The sequence below is a fragment of the Staurois parvus genome, unplaced genomic scaffold (genome assembly GCF_062004578.1).
Source record: "Staurois parvus isolate SC_StPar_1 unplaced genomic scaffold, SC_StPar_1.0 ptg000017l, whole genome shotgun sequence".
Lineage (NCBI taxonomy): Eukaryota > Metazoa > Chordata > Amphibia > Anura > Ranidae > Staurois > Staurois parvus.
Genome location: NW_028317813.1, coordinates 3,427,785 through 3,449,596, shown reverse-complemented (window position 1 = coordinate 3,449,596; position 21,812 = coordinate 3,427,785). Strand labels below are relative to the sequence as shown.

The window sequence follows — 21,812 nt, the reverse complement described above, 5'->3', positions numbered from 1 at the left end:
ATGAGTATGGGAGTTACTTCATCCCTGCAACCATCAGATGCCAGGATTATGCACTTCTGTCTTCCATCTCTGGTGCTTCTGATCTACTTTTGACTTTCTTCTACGCTGTATCAAGACTCATTGACTTGTAAGAAAAGCAGTTTTGATACAGTTAAGCCCCCTCTACAAGTCCTTAGTAGTCTGATCAAGTTACATTTCCTACACTTGCCAAGTTGTTTTTTGTTTGTCCTAAAGCTTATGCCAGTAAGAAAAATCATGTTTGTAGTAGACCAAAAATCTGTCTATACTTATGAATAGCTGTCTCTCGTATGTGTCCTTCTGAATTGGTTATTCTTTATGTTCTAATTTTCATATATTTAAGACACTATGGGGTATATTTGCGAAAGCTGGAGGGTGCAAAATAGGACTCACTTATGCATAGAAACCAATCAGCGTCTAACCTCAGCTTCTTCCATTTAAGCTTTGGCACTAAAACCCGGAAGCTGATTGGTTTCTATGCAGAAGTGAGCCTGATTTTACACTCTGAAGCGTTAATAAATAAACCCCTTTATGTCTAATCAATGTTTGAGATCTCTTATCTTTTTATTGTTCTTTTAAAAATTCTTTATGTTCTAATTTTCATATATTTAAGACACTATGGCAGTGGTTCTTAACCTTGTTGGAGTTACTGAACCCCACCAGTTTCATATGCGCATTCACCGAACCCTTCTTAATTGGAAAAATAAAATATGATTTTTAAAATTCAAAACAGGTATATATTTAGGTATATATTTATACATAGGTGCACAAAATGAACAAAACTGTTAAGAACAAAGAACAAAACCATTAAAACATGATTTTCACACAAAAACAAAAACATAATAATGAATATTTACTGCACGAATCATATGAGTCGGGTGTGGGTCTTCACCTCCGCCGAACCCGCAAGACTGACTCACTGAACCCCTGGGGTTCGATCGAACCCAGGTTAAGAACCACTGCACTATGGGGTATATTTGCGAAAGCTGGAGAGTGCAAAATAGGACTCACTTATGCATAGAAACCAATCAGCGTCTAACCTCAGCTTGTTCCATTTAAGCTTTGGCACTAAAACCCGGAAGCTGATTGGTTTCTATGCAGAAGTGAGCCTGATTTTGCACTCTGAAGCGTTAATAAATAAACCCCTTTATGTCTAATCAATGTTTGAGATCTCTTATCTTTTTATTGTTCTTTTAAAAATGCTCTTTTTTTTGTCTTTCTGGAATATCATTGCTTTTGTTCCTGGTTTACTTCACCTTCTCTAGGCTGTGATATGAAAATATCCATATTCATTTTTCTGTTCATGTTCTGTTATTATTTTGCTCTTGATTATTTGCTAGAACATAAAAGCAAGCATGCCAGAGTTTTTTGTTTTTGTTTTTTGAAGGCCCTTGGAAAGAATACATTTTATTTATTATTTATTGCCAATGTTTCTTTTCTGAATAGCACGGAACTCAAGTGTAAAGTGAAATTTGGGATCTATTTACCCCCTAAAGCCGAAACGTCCAAATGCCCAGTGGTATACTGGCTTTCAGGTATGTGTTCATGTAGTTGTTTTTTTCTACTTCTTGATTTGTAAAGATCGCTTAAGTAAACTGATGTTTAAATATTTGCCATAGTTACATAGTTTATCAGGCTGAAAAAAGATACTTATCCATTTAGTTTATACAATAGAAAAGAAAATAGAAAACCTCCACATACAGAATCCTATACACACATTTGATCCAGAGAAAGGCCAAAAATGCAGAAAAAGTTCTCACTGCAGAGCCGGCAGGGGACAAATGTAGCATATATGTTTTTTTTCTTATAAAGTCCATACTTCACTTTTAAACTAACGGGTCTCTAGTTACTTGGTAAAGATTTTGATCCCTTTTTTAATATAGGCACCACATTGGCATGATACTGAGCCAGTCAATAAAGAGTCTATAAATTAGAAACCATTACCTTCAAAATAATAGAGCTCGACTCTTTATAGGACTTTATTCACCTTTATTTTGTCTAATTGTGGTTCATTGGCGACTTTGTCAATTTTATCCCCATTATGAATTTGAGCTCCCCTATTTTCCTTTGTATACACAGAGCTTAAAAAGTGTATTTAATACATTTACCTTCTCTTTGCTTCCAATCAACTACAGTTACCTTGTAAAGGGCATACATGCTCACATCTAATCTTTTAATTATAATATGTTTGAAGGATTTGCCCTACTTTATGAGGTATGGGGAAGCAGGTGACAGCGCCCCTTCCCTTGCACAATGCAGTGTACAGTATATGAGTAGCCAGGTTGCAGGTACAAGCAGAGTCACATGTGGCAAGAGGGCCATTCTTACCACTAGGATAGATCATAATCTTTGTGGACACTGCAAGGGGATTGGAACAGCGGATAGAAACTAGAAAGGTAAGTTAAGAAATCATAGGGTGCTTGCTGTATATTGGCAGATTTTATGGTGTGCCTGGTTTAAATGCAGTTTTGCTTTATTGATGAACCTTAATAGCAATCTCAGACTTATACTTTGTATGCACAAATATAAATGACATTCAAATAAATATGTTATGTAAAACAAAAAGGTTTCCATTACTAACCTTTACTGCTGAGAAATTGCTAATTGCTTGACTGCCATGCTGAACGTTAGCTTTACTACTTGGTGTCACTGACTGTCCTGATTATACATGGTATATTTTTTGTTAATAATATTATTGTTGTTTACACAGGATTTATATAGCAACAACTGTTTGGCCATGGTTTACAAAGAAAGGAGGCAAGAGGGTTGGAAGGGCCCTGCTCTTGTGAGCTTACAATCTAAACGAGAGGGACAAGTAATACAGAAGTTAATAACTGTGAGGGAATGAGGGAGGGATAGAGAAAGTAAAAGTCCAAGCGTAAAATTGGTTTAGCAGAAGAGTTGAGTATTCAGGTATCACTTAAAGATGGAAAGAGTAGGAGATAGATGAAAGTTAGGGAGCTCCAGAGCAATGGGAGAGGCTCTGGAGAAGTCCTAGAGGTGAGCATGAGAGGAGGTGATGAGAGAGTTAGGCTAGTTATTATTATTATACAGTATTTATATAGCGCTAAAAGGTTTGCTCAGCGCTGTACATTATAGTGGGGGACAGAACATGAGAAAAACAAAACACAAGGGGGTGAAGGGCCCTGCTCTTTCGAGCTTACAATCTAGGTCACACTAGATGCAGTCCAGTGCGTTTTTTTTCTGCATCAAAAATGCATGCACAGTGTTTTCCATGATTCCAATAGCACTAGTTCACACCAGTGCTGTCAGTTCCAGTCAGTTTCTGGTGCAGAAAAAAAAATAGAACATGCTGCATATTTTCTGCACAGAACCAAACTGGAATATAGCAAACTGCATCAAAACTGCACTGAAACGGAGTGTGGTGTGAACTGTAAGCAAAAACGTATCCGTGGTGCGTTTTTGTGGTGTGAACTGTCCCTTAGAGAGTAGGAGGATCTGGGAGGAGCAAAGAGGACCATTTGGATAATATTTTCAGATGAGGTTGGCGATGTTGCTCAAGACAAAGTTGTGGATGGTTTTGTATGATGTTGTTAGTATTTGAATTTTATTTGTTGGGTGAGCAGACGCCAGTGGGTGGATTGCCAGAGAGGGCTGCTGGAAACTGAACATTAGGTAAAGGTGATGTGTCTGACAACAGCATTCATGATAGAATGAAGGGGAGATTGCCAGTGTAAAAGTATGCCAACAAGGTGTTAGTTGCATCAGTCCAGGCTAGAGATAACAAAGGAGAGGAGAGATCAATGTTGAGGATTAAATATTAAGGGTTTAGTAAAACAGCCTGAAAACTAGCATTTTCAGGAAGAGGCCAAAAGTAGTACTCTTCTATTAATCTTATAATATTAAAATATTGATATTCTATATTAATCTTAAAATCACTGTGGAAAATGCTTTCTCAGACCCCATATATTTTAAATTGGTCTGTACTATGTTTGTATCCCTATAATGGAGGACCCCCAAGTTTCATATTGGTCACACCTTTCATTCATATATCAAAAATCTGAAATAGATATACATGTTTACTGTAAAATCACTTTTTGAACCAAATCTCTTTAAAACACTGTAAACCAATCAAACACTTCAGAATTCCAAGTGCATAAATGGATGACGTCTAAGCAGAACAGTATATATTCAGAATTCACCTTTCAGTACTGCTTTGAACCTCCCAGTAGAAATACATTTCAGTATGTATGAATTCAGTGAACTGTTCTAAAAATGACTGGATGGATGACTATTCTACACTGAAGTAGCCATAAAGTCTTTATTTTAGATTCAGTGGCAATACACTGTTCATCTAGAAATGTTTAAAACCTCACCAAACCACAGCTGTTGTAATACATTTAAGTTAGTGTTCCCCACCACACAGTAATGTCATATACCACTGGAATTGTTATTGAAGACAAACCATCTGGGCATCATAAGGTTCCTTTGTTTAAACACCATTAGATCCATCAGTATATTGCCATTTATTCTAATGTGAAGAATTTGTCTACTTCACTGTAGAATAGTCACACATCTGGACAATTTTAGCATAGAATTCATACTTTCCTCAATGGGTTTGTACATTTGCTAGGATTTTGAGATGGTATTGAAAAATAACTGTCATAAATCCTTTTCTGCTTTTACTTCATGCATTTAGACACTTGGAGTTGTGTAATATTTGATTGCTTTACAATGTTTTAATAAGATGTATTAACTAGTTTTATACTGGACAGATATGTCAACACTGACAACAACTGCCCCCTGCAACAATAGACTCCCGGAAAAGCTTCATCAAAATTTCATGAGTGAGGATGAAGGTCAAACTCAGTATATACAGAAGCATTATTATTATTATTATACAGGATTTATATAGCGCCAACAGTTTGCGCAGCACTTTACAATATAAGGGAGACAGTACAATTACAATACATTTCAGTACAGAAGGAATAGGAGGGCCCTGTTCGTGGAGCTTACAATCTAAAGGAAGGGGGAGGTGATACAAAAGGTGATAACAGCGGGGGATGATCTGGCGGAGGTGATTCAAGTACAGTTCTTAGGTGGAGGTGGGGTAGGCTTCCCTGAAGAAGTGAATTTTCAAAGATCGCCTAAAGGCAGACAGGGTGGGGGCTGACTGGACATGCTGTGTTAGGGAGTTCCAGAGGATGGGAGAGGCTCTGGAGACGAGCGTGGGAGGAGGTGATGAGGGAGCTAGAGAGGAGGATATCATGGGAGGAGCGGAGTGGGCTGTATCTGTGGATGAGGTTGGTGATGTAGCTAGGGGCAGTGTTTTGGATGGCACTGATGTTCAAAACTTAAAAGGAATACCATCATGTTTATCTGTTGCATCAAGAAGACCTTGCTACTGCAGAAACTTAAAAGGTGTGGTGTTTCCAAGACCCGTGTGATCTCCAATGGTATATGAAATATCCACCAATAAAGTCAAAAAGCTGGAAAAAGTAATCAGCACGCAAGTGATACAGTGGCTTGGACTTGTACAATGTTTAAGCCCTGTCTGACTGTATGGGGACGGCAAATTGGAGTTATCATTTGTGAGTGTTCTGGAAGAATTCAAAGTCACCAAGTTTTGTTAGTCATGACCCTCACTGAATTTGAAGATGCTCAGAATCTGAAGCTGTTCAGAGTGTTTAGTCTGCTCTTATTTTTAGGGATATGGTTGGTGATGTTCAGCATGGAAGAAATGGTTTCAGGCTTGTTCCAAAAGCTTCTCACTGACACATGGCAACATCGGTGCAGAAGAGATGTTTCATGATGGAGGAGGTCACAAAAGACAGACGGAGGCAGGGAGACTCTCCAAGACCATCTCAATGGCCAAGCAGGGCCTGGAAGAGCATTGAAAAGAGGGGTATCTAAGAGATGGCGGAACCATGGTTTAGTTTTGTCATCAGAGCCATTTATGACCTCCTACCTAAACCTTAGAACATGAAACGATGATCAGAAGACCTTACTTGGCTGTTTTGTCAAGCACCTGGATCACTAAGACACAGTCTTAACAGGGTGCTCTGGGAGTCTCACCCAAGGGTGTTACACTTGGTGGCACAACTAGGTTATCAGACAGCTGGCATCTATCTGGGAACAGAGGCCAACTATCATAAATGCTCTCCCACAAACATTGTCAGAAAATATACATATAACTGGATTTGTACCAACAGGTCAACCTCCACAAATTGTGTCTACAACACTCGTGCCAGACATGGTGCAGTGGTCTACAGGAAGCAAACTAGCACTGTTCTAGAAGTATAGAGCCATGGAAAGATGGTGTTGAACCTTATGAGAGAAAAAGACCAAGTATATGAAACTGTCAGCTGAAGCTGCCCAGAAAGGTTATAAGGTAGAAGTGGGATGCAGGGGTTTTGTTGCTGTATCATCCACATGCCCTATGGAAACATCAATGAAAAACCAATCATAACATCAAGAGTGCTTACCCTTGTTTCCATGTCCTATGCATGAAACTGTAGGAACTGGGGTGCAGAAAAATGGCAGCAGGTGCTCTGGGCTAATGAGTCAAAATTTGAAATATTTGGCTGTAGCAAAAGGCAGTTTGTTTGTGAAGGGCTAGTGAGTGGTACAATAATGTGTGTCTGCAGGCGACAGTGAAGCATGGTGGAGGTTCCCTGCAAGTTTGGGGTTGCATTTCTGCAAACTGAGTTGGAGACTTGGTCAGGATCAGTGGTGTCCTTATTGCTGAGAGATGCAGGCAGGTAATTATCCATCATGCCATACCATCAAAGAGGCGTGTGATCGGCCCCAAATTTATTCTGCAGCAGGACAACAACCCCAAGTAGACAGTCAGTGTCATTAAGAACAATCTTAAAGTGATTCTAAAGGTTTTTTTTTTTTTTTTTTTTTTTTTAAGAAACAAACAACAAACATGTCTATATTTACCTGCTGTGTGCATTGGTTTTGCACACAGCAGCCTGGATCCTTTTCTTCTTGGGTCCCCGCAGGCTCTCCTGGCACCTCCCTCCTGTCGGGTGCCCCCACAGCAAGCAGCTTGCAATGGTGGCAACTGCTGGTCCGTGTTTACATTCACACACACAGCCATAGCTCGTCCCCGCTCCCTCTCTCTTCTCATTGGCTCACTGGCTTGATTGACAGCAGTGGGAGCCAATGGCTCCCACTTCTGTCTTAGCCAATGAGAAGAGGGAGTCCTGGGATAGCAAACATCGCTGGATCGAGATGGGGCTTAGGTGAGTATTAGGGGGCTGGGGGAGCTGCTGCACACACAAAGTTATTTCACCTTTGTGCATAGAATGCATGAAGGTAAAAATACTTGAGCCTTTAGAACCACTTTAAGTGTACAGAAGAACAAGGGGTCGTGGAAGTGAATGTTTGGCTCCAGTCTGTCTGGGATTACATGAAGAGACAGAAGGATTTGAGGCAGCCTACAGCCACAGAAGATCTATGGTTAGTTCTCCAAGATGTTTGGAACAACCCACCTGATGAGTTCTTTCAAAAACTGTGGGCAAGTGTACCCAGAAGAATTTATGCTGTTTTAAAGATGAATGGTGATCACACTAAATATTGATTTGATGTGGATTTCTCTTCTGTTCATTTACTTTCCATTTTTTTATTTAATAAAAATAAACTAAAAACACTTCTATTCTGAAAGCATTCTTCATTTACAGCATTTTTCACACCTGCTTAAGACTTTTGCACAGTACTGTATATTTTATTTGTTTATTTTTTACAGGTACTTATATAGTGTCAATTTACACTGCTCTTTACATATATTGTACATTCACATCAGTCCCTATCCCTCAAGGAATAAAATAATAATCTAAGGTCCCTAACTCGCATACATACATACATACACATACTAGGGCCTATTGTAAATCTAAAAAACTTAAAATAAAAACAAAACCCTGTAGCTCCTCTTTAATACTGAACCTTGGGTATATGTAACATTGGTTATGTCTTTAAAAGTTAACACAGTCTATTATGTACCATCCTACCACCAATTACCTTTATTTATATTAATGGGACAAATTGGTATTGTGATTGGATTTTCTGTCGGGATGGATTAAAGGATAAGTTCACCTTTGGAACATGTAACATGTTCCACCATCTGCAGCCTCTCCCCCCGATTCCCCCTCCCTGTGACAGCAGGCGGGGAATCTACTCCCTGCACCCACTGCCACAATTTGAAAATGGCTTCTTGTGAATGGGTAGACTACAAATACATTCAGCCATTGCAGCTGACAGCATGTAGTTCTCAATAAACTACGAGGAAGCTGGTGAGTGCTCTTGTAGTGCATTGATATTCCTGCTCTCAAGTAACTGCCTGCTTGTACAAACATACAGCTATCCTGTGAGTCTGTAGGAGCCCAACATTGTATGCACAATCTGCTGATTATCTTTTTCAGAAGGTGAACTTAGCCTTTAATCTTTGCCAAGCTAAACAAATATTAATCAAGCTGTCCTTTTATTGCAAATTATATTATACCATTATAGGATACCAGTCTTTCTTTGTAATATATGGTACTTGAAATATTGTATCATTATGTGTATGGACAGTACTAGTATGTATTACCAGCTTAGGCCTGTGCTTTTTATATATTCAAAATATAAAGAATCAGGTTTGCTATATGCTAGGTATTTGTTTTCAAAATGTGATATTTTCATTTACTTATTTGCAGGGTTAACATGTACTGAACAAAATTTCATCACCAAGGCTTCCTTTCATCAAGCTGCATCTGAACATGGACTGATCATAGTGGCACCTGACACCAGCCCACGTATGTTTTGTTTTTTTATACCTTTTTTTTTTAATGTTCCTATAGAATCTGTTGTGCTGATTCGAGATGCTCATAATTATTTTGTGCTTAAAAAAAATTACTACACCAGAAAATATAGCTAAAAAAATTTTGCCTCATCGTTTTCTTGGTTTTCCTCAATGATCCTCAGGTGTGACCGTATTTTTTGTGCAAAATTGTGGTTATTCCCCATCTCAGTGAATTTGGTGTGTATTGTTATAAAAATGATCATTACTTCAGCCAAAACCTTTTTTTTATATTTGGATAGAGCAGAGAAAGGTTAGAAGTATGTAAAGTGTTGTATCTCCTCCCAGGTCTTTCAGGACAGCAACATTTGTTGAACAGCTGATTAGCAAAGTTCCTAGTTTTAAGCTTGCACGTGGTTTCTTATCTTGTGTTTATTAGCTATGAAACCGTCAAAAAAATCAAATATTCTGTGGTATGCTTAACATTTTACGTATATACGTGCATATCCAGATCAGGGTGCTGGCTCACTAACGGTTAATTGTCCACCTTGAATTGAATAGCAAAAAGAAGAAAGGTTGCCACACTCCAAAATAAAACTCATTGTTCATGATTTATCCTAGGTTCACACCCAAGTGTTTTCTGCAGCATTTTGCAGAAACGCAGTACTGTCCATTTAACATGATTTCCTATGGGACAGGTTCACATTCCCATAAAAATGTTGCGTTTTTGGTTCTGTAGACTTCAATGGGGATGCTGCAGAAAAGCATGTATTGCAGTTTTTATGCGTTTTGCGTTTTAAAATCTGCCTAGCAACAAAAAAACCAAGTAAAACCTGCATAGGTGTGAACCATACTAGAAGACCAACTGAAACTCCACCCAGTGATGTGTTTCACTCATAGAGTGGGAGTTAATGGATGGGAAAGATTTCTTGTACATAATTCAGTCTAAAACAGTTGTAATCAATCCACATAATTACACAAAATAGCATTGGAAGGAAACAGCACCATAAATACACAATGCATCTTTTTTTTTTTTCTTAAGGCTAAGTTCACCTTAATAAATGCACATTTTTATTCAAGGTGCACTGCATTACATTCAGGGGAAGCATCCAGGGTGTTTTAGGCCCTGGATGTCTCAATAAAGAGCACCTGTCACCAAAAATCATCACATAGGGGACTTTGTCCCCTATGTGATGAAGAAAAATGTAAGTAAAAAAAAAAAAAAATTTTTTTTTTAAATTGTAAAACATCAAAGTTACACCCAAGCACATAACATCCCCAAAATAAAATTGAGATCCCCACATATGCGCACATACAAACGTAAAAGCACACGCTGGGGCGCCTATGCATGAAAACGTTGATTGCGATACACATGTTACATATCGCCGTGCACGCCAGAATGAGAGCAATAATTGTAGTATGATACCTCCTCCGTACACTATACTGATAACCTTTAAGGGGCTTTAAAAGTGTTGCCTATAGAAAATACAGGGTACTGACGTTTGTCACCATTTCATAGAGATAAATCCTCAGATTTAAAAACGGTTTTGATTCAAATTTATTTTTTTTAATCATGACAAGTAGATTGTCATAAAGGACATGTAGATTACGACACCAATTTAGTCCCTGGACAAGTAGTTTTTTAAAAAAATTTCCAAACCCCCGTGGTAGCTGCATTAGTTTTCTTTTTTAGGCTTTCTCTTTTTTCACCTGGTAATCTGGCCAGGAAGTCTGTTGTTTTTCAAAAGAACAATATCTTGCAGATGTATCTGTTTACAGGGATGAGACAAACCATTTACCACTGACAGGGATACTTACAATGATCAGCTTTTATTTATGTAAAACCTTTATACCAAAAATAAAAAAAAATTGTTGTAATTGCTTATAAAGTGTTAGCTCGAATTTGGCTTCAATTTGTTAGTATATCTAAATCATCTAGTACATCCAACGCCCCCTCTCCTCCCAGACTGACAATGTTGCTGTCCAAATGTGCTTATGTGCTCCTTCATCCAGAGTGGAGGCACTCTAAGATAGGATGTGTGTCACTGGCTAGATCACTAGGGGAAAAAAGCCTTAAAAGAGAAAACTAATACATCCACCACATCTAATGATTGTTAAGCTGCAACGTGTTACATTTTTGGTTTTGGGTTTAATACCAATCTAAAAGCGCACTCACTGTACACAGAGGAATATATATAGAAATATATATATATTAGTAGGCAGTACATTTCTGGATGGTTCAACAAGCTCTTTTAGTCTTGTGAGATTTGACCAAGACCTGGCCTTTATAAGGCAGCTTTAGTAACAAGACTTTATAGGTTATTATCCATGGAGTGATCTTGCTCCATAATAGTCACTGGTGTTGAACAGTTTGTTTACTTACAGCCAGTGTTCTTTTAACCACTTGAGCAGCAGAGGATTTACACCCCTTAATGACCAGGCCTCTTTTTGCTACTCGGCGCTGCACTAATTCAACTGATAATTGCGCGGTCATGCAATGCTGCACCCAAACAGAATTTACGTCCTTTTTTTCACACAAATAGAGCTTTCTTTCGGTGGTATTTGATCACCTGTGCGCTTTTTATTTTTCACGCTATAAACAAAAAAAGGCCAAAAATTTTGAAGAAAAACAATATTTTTTACTTTCAGCTATAAAAAATATATAGTAAACTCAAAGTTGGTTATAAATTTAGACCAAAATGTATTCTGCTACATGTTTTTGGAAAAAAAAAATCCCAATAAGTGTATATTGATTGCTTTGTGTGAAAGTTATAGCGTCTACAAACTATGGTATAGATATTGCAATTTAAGCCATTTTTTTGCTATACAGCGCTGCACTAGTTTAACGGACAATTGCGCGGTCATGCAATATCGTACATAAATGAAATTTACATCCTTTTTTTTCCCCACAAATTGAGCTTTCTTTTGGTGGTATTTGATTGCCTGTGCGGTTTTTATTTTTTGCGCTATAAAAAAAAAGGCTGACAATTTTGAGGAAAAAAAACAATATTTTGGACTTTTTGCTATAAAACATGTCCAGTAAAAAAAAAAAATGTAAAAATCAAATTTAGTCATACATTTCTGCCAAAATGCATTCTGCAGTCTTTGCTAAAAAAAAAAAAAACCCAATACATGTAAATTAATTGGTTTACGTGAAAGTTATAGCGTTTACAAATGGCGGGAAAGATACTGGGATTATTAGTTTTTTTTTATACTAACAATGGTGGCGATCAGCGAGCTGTCAGGGAAGTGACAGAAAGCACAGCTGCAGCTGTGCTCTCTGTCACTGATTGCCACTGATCACCAGGAGATAGCCGGTAAGGACTGGCTGTGACCCGGCGACTGACATCCGCGGCTGTAATCAGCGGGACAGGTAGGGCGGTGGCGTGCCTCGCGTGCACCCCCCTACCTTTTTAAAATGTGGTTTTGCTTGCCCGTGCCGCCCTGCCACCATATTTCTACAGTGGCAGGGCGGCAAGTGGTTAAAACATATTAGTAGGCCCTCTTCTTTTATGTGTATATAAACCTAGCCCTGGGAGGAAGGGTTTTGTTAGATCCATGTAGTAAGATGAAAGAGATGGCTGTTTTAGTAGCTGATGGTTTTTTTTAACACACAATGATGTCAGAAAAATGCAACACTTGATTCTTAAGGACAACGTTATTACCACAGACCTTGACCACTAACATGGTCGTTTTTTCGTATTAGATACTACATAGTCGACTGATGTGTTTTTCTATATTTCAGGTGGCTGCAATATTGATGGAGAAGAAGAAAGTTGGGATTTTGGTACTGGTGCTGGCTTCTATGTTAATGCCACTGAGGATCCATGGAAAACAAACTATAGAATGTATTCTTATGTAGTGGAAGAGGTAGCTAGCTTTTTCATATCTCCCAGTTTCCATCTTAGAAATGTAGTTTATTTCTTACTTTAGAGCAGTGTTTCTCAACCTTTTTTCAGTCAAGGCACCCTTTTAAATTATGGACAGTCTCGAGGCACCACATTCTAAGATGTAAAATCTATTCTAATAGTTTTATTTAATACAGCAATATCCACACATGTAGGACACCCAGTGGTAGAGGGGAGTTATTCTTCCGAAGCAAATACACTTTTGCACACTGGTACTGACTAGTATTCCAATGTTTCTCTTCTCCCTCAATTTTTCTCCATCACTGAACTAATGTGACTCCAGCACTGATGGAGAGGGGAAGGGGAGGGTCAAACAAGGATGCTGTGCAGGTAACCAACATCTTCCTGATCAACTGATGATATCATTGGATGCCGGCGTCTAGAAGCTCATAATAGTGCAGAATGAAAACCTCTGGCCTTGTGTAACTAAAAAACAGGCTTGTTCCACCCGCTGATCAGTATACAAATTTTGGGGAATTTTTTGCCAGGGCACCCCTGAAGAAACCTCAAGGCACCCTGATTGAAAAGGCTGCTTTAGAAAATAGTACACTTTTGTATCTTTCATGAACTAAACAGCCTTGGAAGGCAGATTTTTCTGTTAGGCTTGGTTCACACTAGAGCAGGTGGATGCTGCTGCAGGACCTACACTTTGTCCTGCAGCTGCAGCCTTTCGCACACAGAATACAGGACCCGTGGGAGGGTGCCATTAATCTTAATGGCACGCTGCCTGCACTGGAAATCGTACTCGCACTGGGAACAGTACTGTATTGTAGGTTCCCAGTGGGGGCTGTAAATTCTTGAAAGGTTCATATGCATTAAAAGTTTGGTTTATTAATGGGATATTGTTTTTTTTTTTTTTTTTTTAGCTGCCACAGCTCATAAATGGAAATTTTCCATCAGACCCAGACAGGATTTCTGTTTTTGGACATTCTATGGGGGGCCACGGTGCTTTAATCTGCGCACTGAAGAACCCTGGGAAATATAAGGTAATTGTTTTTTGTAGACCGTTTTTATTCTCATGTAAGTCATGGGTGAGAGTTTTGCAGCAACCAATAGTGTCATGTCTCCTTTTTCAAATACAAAAAAAAAGTGCTCTCTTAAGTAGCTTAAATTATTAAGTTGTTACACTTTTGTTAAATGGGTTTTGTACTTTACCAGTATATGTATCTACTCCCTTCTTGATATTTCATAGATAACATTTACATCTTTTGTGGAGCATGGGTTTTGTCTTTATTGACTGTAACTGAGCCCTGCTATGTTTTTCACGTTGATGTGTGGGCAGGTCCAACAGAGCAGGGTGGTTTCTTTGTTCCCTAGAGTTTATTTGCAGAAATACTTCACTGTTAATGATGATAAGCTCTCACACATCATAAATAAACCTGCATTGCCAGTTATAAGCTACTTGATTAGAAGATAAAGATAGCTGGATTGAACTTGACACAAAAAATGGTTTCTAGCTTTTCATGTATCATACGTCATCATACAGTTTATATTTCTTGACCATGAATATGTATCAACTTTTTGATATATTGGTTACATTACAGTGATACATTTATCTGTTGGTTGACATTATGGCCTCTTGCACATGAGATGCCTAAAATGCCATGTTTTTTTGGCATTCAGGCATTTTTCTTACTGATCTAAGTGCAGCTCATTGTTTTTAAAGGGCTGTTACCTACATCAGCGTAAACTTGTACTGCATATATATATATCAGTAAATTTTAAAAAAGTTCCAAAAAAAAATATGCGTTGCTGGTCAGTATTTTTATGTACAAATACACAAAAACGCCGTTTTCCCTTGATTAAAAAAGCTAGAAGAATTTTTATGTGGTTTTACGCATACACACAAATACGCATAAGTGCTATACAGCCCATCCGTGGATGTAAATATCCTCAAATTAAAGCTGACAGTCTGCAGTTAAAGCACATCTTGTTCGTTTCATTTCAAATCCATTGTGGTGGTGTATAGAGCCAAAAATGTTAGAATTGTGTCGATGTCCCAATATTTATGGACCTGACTGTACATACTTGTTTCAGGTCAGAGAATCATAAAGTACTGAATCCAGAGATTCAGCTTAAAGAAGAACTCTCACTTCAAGTTTTGATGAGCGGCTGACCTGCCTCCAGTCCCCTGCATTCCTCTTGCCAACATTGGCCTTGGGCAAGTGTTTGGACAATTGCTGGAGCAGTCAACTTGCTAGCTGCATTGTCAAAAGACTGAAATGACAGTGAAAAAAACTGTCTGTCTTGTAGCAAGAAGCAGAAACTTTATGTCCTCATTATATAGACCCATCATTTCAGATTTTAACTATTATTGTGGAGGTCAGAGATCTGCCCTGTGCTTTTTCTTTTTCTGAAGTGATTGGTTGTGGTGTGTTGTTTGCTTGTGAATTTTTTTAACTTTGGAAAAAAATTGGACATTCTTCTGGTTGAGGCTGAGAAGTGGTTAAACAGTGATAGTCACAGCTCTTATGTTCATCGTTATTTAAGAACATCTTGGTTATCTCTGCCCACCAGTATTTGTGACAAATTTAATCCCACAGTTAAGCCATTTAGAGTATCTTGATGTCTCCGAGAATGATTCAGCGTTTTATTGAGATGTTCTGCTGATCCTGTAGCATCCTTTTTGAAGTGTGTTTTGTAGTTCAGTAATTAAGAAATGGATAATAGTGCAGATAAAAAATATGAGTCATCCTGTGCTGCACTAAAGTAAAAGCTTGATTGTGCATGTCGTGCAAAAACTTTCTTTATTATTACAATCAAGCTGGTTTAGTTATTAGTATTTTTGGGGGTAAAAAAAATCTTGGTTCTTTGCTTACCTATTCTTAAAGTGATATTAAAGTCAGTTGTTTAAGCACTTTCAGAAGCGGGTTTATTCACTTACTGAGACTGCAGCTTCTTTATCATATACTTGCTTATGTTCCATTTTATAATATAGGAGATAGAGAAAAAAAGCGCCACAAACTAAATAAAACAAAAGCTGCACTCCTATCCAAAAAAAGGTAAAAATGTGAATAAATCAAGATAAATATAATAAATATAAGTAAATACAAAAATTATTAGTTTAAAATAATGATGTCCGTGATAAAAAAAATATTATATATCCACCATCACAAAGTAATTAAACGGTTCTGAAATCTTGTATAAATCAAATACCGTGCAAAAAAAATCCACCACCAAATGAAATGGGTACACTCACCAGAGCTCCATGCTGACCAGATTATAAGTCAGCAAAGACAGCATTTACTCTGGTAGCGATGATCAGCAGAAGTAATCCCGTGAGGACGTCGGATGACGAAACTAGTAGGGCGGGGCTTCTTTTGGATGTGACGTCAGGACGCTCCTCGTAGACTGTCGGCTGTGATATCGCGGTGAGCGAGGCTCGTCCCTGCTTTCTTGAGGCTGTCATTGCTGGTGTCGGCTAGACACCCTGTTTGTGAGTGCATTTCTGACATTTTAATAAAACATTTTGGTTTTAAACATACTGTACCATGATTTCCTTTTTTGATTCCCCGAACATGATCTATGGTATGGAGACGTCTCGACTACCTGCTGTTAAGGCTATTCCATATTGTGCTGATTGCAGTATATTGCTCCCAGTTTGGATTACTTCTGATGATATATATATATAGCTGATGTATATATGTGTGTGTGTGTATATATATATATATGTATATATATATATATATATATATATATATATATATATATATATATATATATATATATACATACACACGTGCGCGCACGATTTTGAACTTTCGCCTCACGGGGGAGCACGCGTGCTTGCTGACGGATTGCTTCTACTGTAAACTGTCACAGCAGAAGCCAATCTGCGAGTCCTGGCAAATGGATCTTCGCCACACCCGCAGATCGTCGGGCAGGGAGGCAGAACAGAGCTATGCCTATGCTTACATAGGCACAGCTCTGTTGGGATGGGAAAGTGATGGATCGTGTGTCCCTGCAGAGCTGGGAACACGATCCATCATTTCCTCTTGTACCAACACTACCTAGTGTACACCAAGCACATAGCTAGCCCCCCCCTAATCCTTTGAGCATCCTAGATGTTAATCCCTTCCCAACTAGTGTCATTAGTCTAGTAATAAGTGTATATTTTTAGCACTGATCACTGTATTGGTGTCACTGGTTCCCAAAAAGTGTCAGTGTAAAAATGTCTGCCATATTATTGCAATCCTGCTATAAGTCGCTTATCACTGCCATTACTAGTATATATAAAAAGAATCCAGTATATGTCCCATAGTTTGTAGATACTATAACTTTTGCGCAAACTAATCAATGTATGCGTACTGGGATTTTTTTGTCAAAATTATGTAGCAGAATACATTTTGGGCTAAATTTATGAAATTTGTTTAAAAAAAAAGTATTGGGTCTTTTTTTTGTTTATAATGCAAAAAAGTAAAAACCGCAGAGGTGATCAAATACCACCAAAAGAAAGCTCTATTTGTGGGGGAAAAAAGGACATACATTTAATTTGGGTACAGTGTTGCATGACCGTACAATTGTCACTTAAAGTAACATGGCACCGTATGGGGAAAAAATGGCCTGGTCAGGAAGGGGGGTAAATGCTCTGGGGGCCGAAGTGGTTAATCTTAATACTAGTCAGTGACTTACAAAATATGGAACACAATGGATAAACATGACAGTCTCCATGCATCAATGCTAGTTTCCTTGAAGTATGTTACTGTCATGATTCTGTGCTGTGGAGCCTTTTTCTCATGTTGAAATGTATGAAGGTTGCACTGGATGCAGAAGATGATGCTTAAGATGGAAGTCCGGGATCACAGAGATAAAGTTAAATTGTTCAGAAGTCAGCTCTGGATGCAGTACTGGCCACTTCTCTGGAACTTCTCCCTGCACACCTACCTCTCTAGACCAGCACAGAACCTCTCCTTGTTTGAATCAACCCATTTTACTGCTGGCATGGACACACCACCTAGGTGTCTGCCAGGACTGAGTGGAAATTGCCATTACATGCGTTCTGTCCCGGAACAAGAAGAAGTACCCTTGATAACACTTCATGGGCCTGAAAACAAAATTGCGTGTGTGTGTGTTTTCAAGGTTATGTTATGAATAACATGACATCTCCAAGTTTCTGTTCAATTTGATTTCTCTGTTCTATGTACTTGTTTAAAAATATGTCATTTGTACTGAACATTGCACAAGTAAAATTACTGTTTCCTAAAAGAAAATGTGAAATTGTTGCAGTGAAAAAGGATGTTGTAATTGAAATATTTTTTGACAGTTGCCCCGCTAATTTTTTTTTCATGTGCGTGTTTTTTTATTTTAGACTGTCTCGGCATTTGCACCAATTTGTAATCCTGTACAGTGCCCATGGGGTCAGAAAGCATTCAGTGGATATTTGGGTTCTGACACGAACAAATGGGAGGTAAGTGAAAAATGGGGAAATTCTGAAAATCTACCGCTATTTATTCTTCCTTTGTTGTAGAACCATGATAAGCTGGCTGCTTTTCCACGGCTGTAACCAATATTTTTTCATGAATCTGGAGTTTAGAAAATTAAGTGATGTTTTTTTGATTTACCCAAGGCATATGATGCAACGCATCTGGTGAAGACTTATTCAGGATCCCAGCTAGACATATTAATTGACCAAGGGAAGGATGACCAGTTCCTCTCTGCAGGGCAGCTATTGCCTGACAATTTTATTGCAGCTTGTACTGAACGAAAAATCCCTGTGGTCTTTAGACTGCAAGAGGCAAGTATTATTCATTGGTATTATGAGCATCTGCTTTTAAACACAAATGTGTAATTGATACACAATTTACATACTTCAGTCTTTAGGAATCTGTGACCACTTGAGTACTAACCTGTATATACCACTTCATTACCAGACCAGTTTTCAGTATTGTGAGTGTTTAGTAATTACTTAGTCTTGCAGCACTCTACCCAAATTATTTTATATTTTTTTTTGAGACAGAACTTTCTTTTTATGTTTTTATTGTCTACTATATAAAGGAAAAAAAGACCAAATATTTGGGTTTGCTTGCATTTACAGTACCTTTAATTTCTTAACCTTAAATAATACCTTATTGTTTTTACCTTGTGGTGGTATGGAGGTGGTTGAAGCCTAAGTTGTGCCATTTTGTTTTATTTTAGTTCTACAGAGAGAGAGGGAAAGTTAAAATATCTATAAGGTTTTTATTTCTGAATGTGACCCCTTTGTGGAGATTTTCCCCTCACTTCCTGTCCCTGTGAAACTCCTCTGAGAAGTGAGTGGAAGGAGGAGACCGCAATAAATAAAATTGACAAATGTCAACCCTCCCCCACTCGAATGAAATGTCTCATTATCCATTTCCCAGTTTGAGAAACCTCCCACCAGATCTTGTCCTGAATTTCACTAACTGTGCTTTTCATTCTTGAATGATTGTAGACTCAATCTGTTCATCACATCTGTAGATGGTCTTTATAGAAACATAAACACAGGTGGTTCTCAAGCACAGCAAAAAGACAGTATCAACAATTGAGTATTTTTTACCTTTTTGATTGATTTTCCATAATATGCAGAATTTCCCATGTTAGTCATTGATGAAAGCAGAAAGCTTGGTTTTTGATTGTATAGTCTATATTTTTGCCACTGTTTACATTGTATAGTGGCTGTGGTTGGACCCAGCCATCACATGATAGGGAGGGCCAATCAGAGAGCCCATATCCTGATCTGTGATGCGCTGTGTGTCTGTATCCATAGAAACAGCGCGGCTTGGCCCTGTCCCCCACTCTCTCGTCACAGGATTGGACTGACAGCAGCGGGAGCAATGGTTCCTGCTGCCTTAGCAAAGCCTGTGAGACTAGGAAGTTAGAAGAGAAATCTGGTACAGACAGGCACAGCGCTGGATTGAGTGAAGGCTTGGGTAAGTATAAGAGTGAGGGGTCAATGATGATATCTAAACATTTTTTTACCTTAATGCTTAAGCTTTAGAGCCACTTTAAATTGAGACCATATATCTTATATAGACTTTTAAAGCACCCATTTTGTCCATTGAAAAATATTCCAATTTTTATGCTTTCCATTGAGGCATTGTTGCTATAGCTACAATTATGTACAGTATCAGTCTCCTTGTGGGCACAGTGGATACCTGAAAAGTCTTTGTGAGCATGGAAGAAGATGATTATTTGTTGGTCTGCAGATAATATCACATTTGCTGGAAAGGTAAAGCTGTGCTGGATATAGAGGTAGTGTCAAGGGGAAAATTATCGGCACAGTTCTGTTCCCATTTCCAGTGACCTTTCTGTCACTAGGAAAGGATTTTACACTCTGTAAATATGGCTCTGTTACCTACATGTACTAAACTGTCTGGATTGTTACATTTATTGTATTTTCCTTTGTCATTTTTCAGGGCTATGATCATAGCTACTTCTTTATTACTACGTTTATAAATGATCACATCAAACACCATGCAAAATATCTGAATGCCTGAGGCTACTGCGAGAAAAGAAGACTGTCATTGATTCACAATGAGAAAAAAGGAAAATTAAAATCATCTGCTTCGTTTTATAGGAAATTAGGTGAAATGTTCTTCCATGTAAGGACAAAAATCAAATAAAAAGAGAAATGTCAGTGCGACTTTAAATCTTTATATCTGAGCTGGGCCTGCTAATTACAGTAAGAAAAATGGTAAATTGCTGTGGTTTAACTGGAGAAGTATATAAATTCACGTACAATGGGGTGTGAGAATAAACACAGAATTTAAGACAGCCTGTTGAAATATGTGTTTTGCATGGTTGAAATACTTGATCTATTTTGTCTTTTTACTGAATTATGCCTCTCTGCTAATATATAGTATCAGTACAACATAATAATAATAATAGCAATAAATAGACACTTCACACAAAAAAAACAAAAAACAAAGGTCTTATTTATTTACACAGAAACTAAAACATAAGGCCCCTTTCACATGGGCATCATCCGTTCTGTCACATTTTTTCAAAGAAAAAGATTCAGTTTGCACATTCATATTAAAGTGCATTCTATGTATGAAGGTAAAAAACCTTCACTATGCACGAGAGCAGCTGTTGTCCCAGCTGTCTACTTCTTACGTGGCTCAGAGAAAGCAACGGGATTCATTGGCTCCCACTGCTGTCAATCACAGCTAGTGAGGAGGATGTTGAGGGCGTGGCAGAGCCCCACTGTCTGTGTCTATGGATGCAGCCAGTGGGGCTCGGGAGCGAGCCCACACAAGTACTCCCCCAGCAAGAAGCTTGCTCGTGGGGCACTTGAAGGGGGGAAGAACTAGGAGCACCGCTGGGGAACCCGAGAAGAGAATGATCAGGGTTGCTGTGTGCAAAACCACTACACACAACAGGTAAGTATAACATATTTTTGAGTTTAAGGCTCCATGCACATTAGGAGTTTGAAAAAAACAACATGAAAACCGCTCAATATTAGCGTTTCTTGCCAGCATTTTTCATGTTTTTATTTGCTGGATTTTTTCATGTTGATGGGGACAAGGGCCTCTTCCCCACAACCCTGGGCAGTGCAGGTGGGAGGCTTATCAGAATCTGGAAGATCCCTAGTCCCCCATGTGATAATGGGGGGGGGTGCTTTTGGGTGGCTCCCCCCACCCCCCCAAAGCACCTTGTATCCATGTTGATTGGGACAAGGGCCTCTTCCCCAGTAGTTCTGTGAGTGGGGGGCTTATTGGAATCTGGAAGCCCCCTGCAAGATCCCCCCCCCCCATTTGAATGAGTATGGGGTACATAGCAAAAACTGTCTCCTGTCTTTATTTACACTATTTTTTTTTTCCTAAGTCTTACATTTGTTTTTTTAAATGTCCCCCGGTGCCGATCCATTGTCAGTCACAATGAATGTTGCTTTGCACCCAAGGCTGGTTCCTGCCGGCTGACAGCTCTGCCTTATAGCTGCTGCTAAATAAACTAGGGGGTGGGGTCACAGGGAAGCCGTGACTTGTGACATCATCGACAGGGCATACTACTTTTTTTTTCTTGTGAATGAGTAGTACCGCATACTCATTCACATGGGGGTGTGGGATCTGGGGGCCTCCTTGTTAAAGGGTTCTTCCAGATTCCGTTTAGCCCTCCGCCTGCAGACCCCCACAATTACCGGCCATGGCTGTGGAGAAGAGGCCCTTGTCCCAATCAATCAACAT

The 21,812-nt window shown here is 38.7% G+C and overlaps 1 protein-coding gene across 1 annotated transcript in view; it reads left to right on the top strand.

Moving 5' to 3' along the window:
- The window catches only part of ESD (esterase D), a 31,551-nt gene extending 11,151 nt beyond the window's left edge, over positions 1-20,400 (top strand). Inside the window, exons 3-9 of the mRNA XM_089679005.1 lie at positions 1,465-1,553; positions 8,679-8,777; positions 12,507-12,631; positions 13,536-13,655; positions 17,978-18,076; positions 18,236-18,403; positions 20,043-20,400. Of these exons, the coding sequence (XP_089535131.1) occupies positions 1,465-1,553; positions 8,679-8,777; positions 12,507-12,631; positions 13,536-13,655; positions 17,978-18,076; positions 18,236-18,403; positions 20,043-20,123 (781 nt within the window). The 3' untranslated portion in view covers positions 20,124-20,400. The remainder of the gene's footprint in view (positions 1-1,464; positions 1,554-8,678; positions 8,778-12,506; positions 12,632-13,535; positions 13,656-17,977; positions 18,077-18,235; positions 18,404-20,042) is intronic.
- The last annotated feature ends 1,412 nt before the right edge of the window (positions 20,401-21,812 follow it).